Source organism: Gavialis gangeticus, unplaced genomic scaffold, assembly GCF_001723915.1.
Source record: "Gavialis gangeticus isolate Ggan-Ray unplaced genomic scaffold, GavGan_comp1, whole genome shotgun sequence".
NCBI classification, from domain to species: domain Eukaryota; kingdom Metazoa; phylum Chordata; order Crocodylia; family Gavialidae; genus Gavialis; species Gavialis gangeticus.
The window spans coordinates 58,552,549-58,555,187 of NW_017729031.1; the positions used below are offsets into that span (position 1 = coordinate 58,552,549).

The 2,639-nt window shown below is 52.1% G+C and overlaps 1 protein-coding gene across 1 annotated transcript in view; it reads right to left on the reverse strand.

The window, feature by feature from the left end:
- EVX2 (even-skipped homeobox 2) overlaps positions 1-2,336 on the reverse strand; it is a 19,073-nt gene extending 16,737 nt beyond the window's left edge. The window contains exons 1-3 of the mRNA XM_019522856.1: positions 1,913-2,336; positions 568-836; positions 4-201 (exon numbers count right to left, since the gene is read on the reverse strand). Of these exons, the coding sequence (XP_019378401.1) occupies positions 4-201; positions 568-836; positions 1,913-2,336 (891 nt within the window). The remainder of the gene's footprint in view (positions 1-3; positions 202-567; positions 837-1,912) is intronic.
- Between the last annotated feature and the right edge of the window lie 303 nt (positions 2,337-2,639).

The following is a 2,639-nucleotide window of genomic DNA, read 5'->3' on the forward strand; positions in this document are numbered from 1 at the left end:
CGCCGCCGCAGCCGCCGCCGCCGTGACGCCCACGTGCGGGTAGTAGTGCAGCGGCACGTGCGAGTGGAAGGGGTAGGGCAGGCTGCCCGTGGCCGCCGCGTGGGTCATCATGTAGGTGTAGAAGCTGGGGTCGGCCGGGTGCGGCCACGACATGGCCAGGCGCTGCCGCTTGTCCTTCATGCGCCGGTTCTGGAACCACACCTGGCGGGACACGAGCACACGGGCTCAGCTCCGGCCCGCCCGCACGCACCCCCCGGCTCCCCGCCCGGCTCCCGGCCCGGCCCGGCTTGGGGGCTTTCCGCTTCAGTCCCCGCGGGTCTTTGCCTCCCCGCTCCCGAGAGATGCCGCCGGCCAAGCCGCGGCCGGGGCGCGGATGATGAGCCACGCTGCCGGGATGCGGCTGGCGCGGGGTTTCGCTCCGTCGTCGTCCCCCCCCACACACTCCCTCCCCGCACAGAGGTGGGTGTCCGCTCCCAGGCAGCAGGACTGAGCTCGGACACCGGGCCGCTTTGCAGCTCCCACGCAGCACAACAGCACCTGCCCTGCGTGCCCATCTCGCGGACATACCTTGATGGTGGTCTCGGGGAGGTTGAGCGCGGCCGCCAGCTCGCAGCGCCGGGGCCGAGACACATAGTTCTCCCGGTAGAACTCCTTCTCCAGCCGCGCGATCTGCTCCCGCGTGAAGGCGGTGCGGTACCTCCTCACCTGGTCGGCCCCCGAGCCCGAGCTGCCCAGGGCGTTGCTGCTGTGCAGGTTGGTTATGCTGGAGCCGGAGGAGGAGGAGGAGGAGGAGGAGGTGGTGGTGGTACTAGGAGCCGAGCTGCTCTCTGAATAGCCTGGGCAAGAAACAAACAAGCAAGTAAACAAAGTGAAATAAAGGTTTCTTCCTGGCGAGGCGTTTGCGCGCATTAACTGAAGCAGGAGGTGAGCTTCACAGCCCGGTTCTGAACACTGATAATTAATGCTAGCTGTCACCGTTACAAATTGCTGCTGTTAATAGAATCAATAAAGTTTTTGAATCGCTTCATAACCAAATTATTCTAAGTAAATTAGGGTGTTTTTTTAAGTAATTATAGAATTCTGGTCTCTGAAGCAAATTAGCCAAGCGAGGGCACAGATGCAGGGCACGGTTTCAGAGCTGTGGTACGGCTCTCACGCCGCGATGATCTGATTATAATTAGAAACTGGGAATCAGCTTCTGCAGCCCCGTGAGCTTGCTTATTTTCGTTTGAGATACGCACAATAAAGACGACCTTGCACAAAGATCTGCCCGGCAATGCTTTGTGGGCGACTTTTCTTCCTTGACACGTTTGACAAAAAATGCACATACCATGGCACCTAAGAAAGCACTGATCTTTCCATTACCACACTTCCCAATCAGAATAATTCGCCAACATTTCTTTTAAAGTTGTCACGATACGAGGGCGTTTAATATTCTGTATTACAACAGAAGAAGAGTGAACAATGCCCAATTATTATTGGTGTGAATACACAACGACACATTTTACATGCACAGAGAAAGACAACCACGCACGCAAACACACCGATGCATAGTTCCTACGGATCTCAAAACCTAATTTATTCCACATACGTATATGTGTACAGAGGGAGAAATAGAGATCGGCGTTAGAGAACGAGAGGAGCAAGAGGTTTCCCTGAATATACGTGGGTGGGAATATACAGATGTGTGTGTGTGTGTGTGTATACAGATACGTGTATACACACACAGACACTTTGGTCTATGAAGACTGTTTAGTGCATCTTGCCTATCGTGAGAAAGAAGGCAGCAATAACAACAGTTCCCCGCTTTAGCACGGGCCGTACCGAATTCAGAGAGCTATTTCCAGAGGCCCACAAGTTTTCCCCAAATAAAACTGTACGCTTTAGACAGCGAGGACAAACGAGCAGTTACCTTTGTTATTGTTTTCCTTCAGCTGGGAGGAACTCAGGCTGGTTGGGGAGCGGAGAGCTGAACAGCCCACCTCCACATCACTGTTCATATCTGCCTCTTGAGCAACTTCTGAATAATGGCTAATTTTCTTCCTGCTCTCAGACGAAGGGATTTCGGAGGAGACGCTGCTCTCTGTGTTCTGATGCTGAAGATTGAATAAAGTGTCTATTTCAAATTTGCCTTTGGCAGGGATGTCCCCTATAGTGCTATGCAGAGAGGCGGAAGTTAGTCTAGGGCTGAGGCGACCACTGTGTTGAGAATTTTCAAGGGCCTCCAGCACCGCATTTCCAGCTGAGTCTGACAAATTCGCGAGCCTTTTGCCAGCTGTAGGACTGTGCAGCCCTCTTTCCATCAGAATCATCTCTTTTCTTATTCTTTCCATCATCTCAGCTTTATAAAAAATGTCAAAGTTGCAGGGTTGGTCCTGTACTAATGATCAGCTGCAGCAGGGGCTAATTCACATTCAGCCCGGCAAGTGTCTCTAAATATTATTATCTCTTTTTGAGGGAGGCGTAAAAATTGTGGGATGCCAAAGCGAGGGAATGACTGGTCAAAATGACCTATACATCCTTTCTAGCCCGAAATGTCATTCATCAAAAAGTAGTGCTCGTCATTAAGGTAGGAATGACGCTGTTCGAATAATCATTTATTGTAACAGGTTTATAAGCAAATAAATACAAGCTCCTGT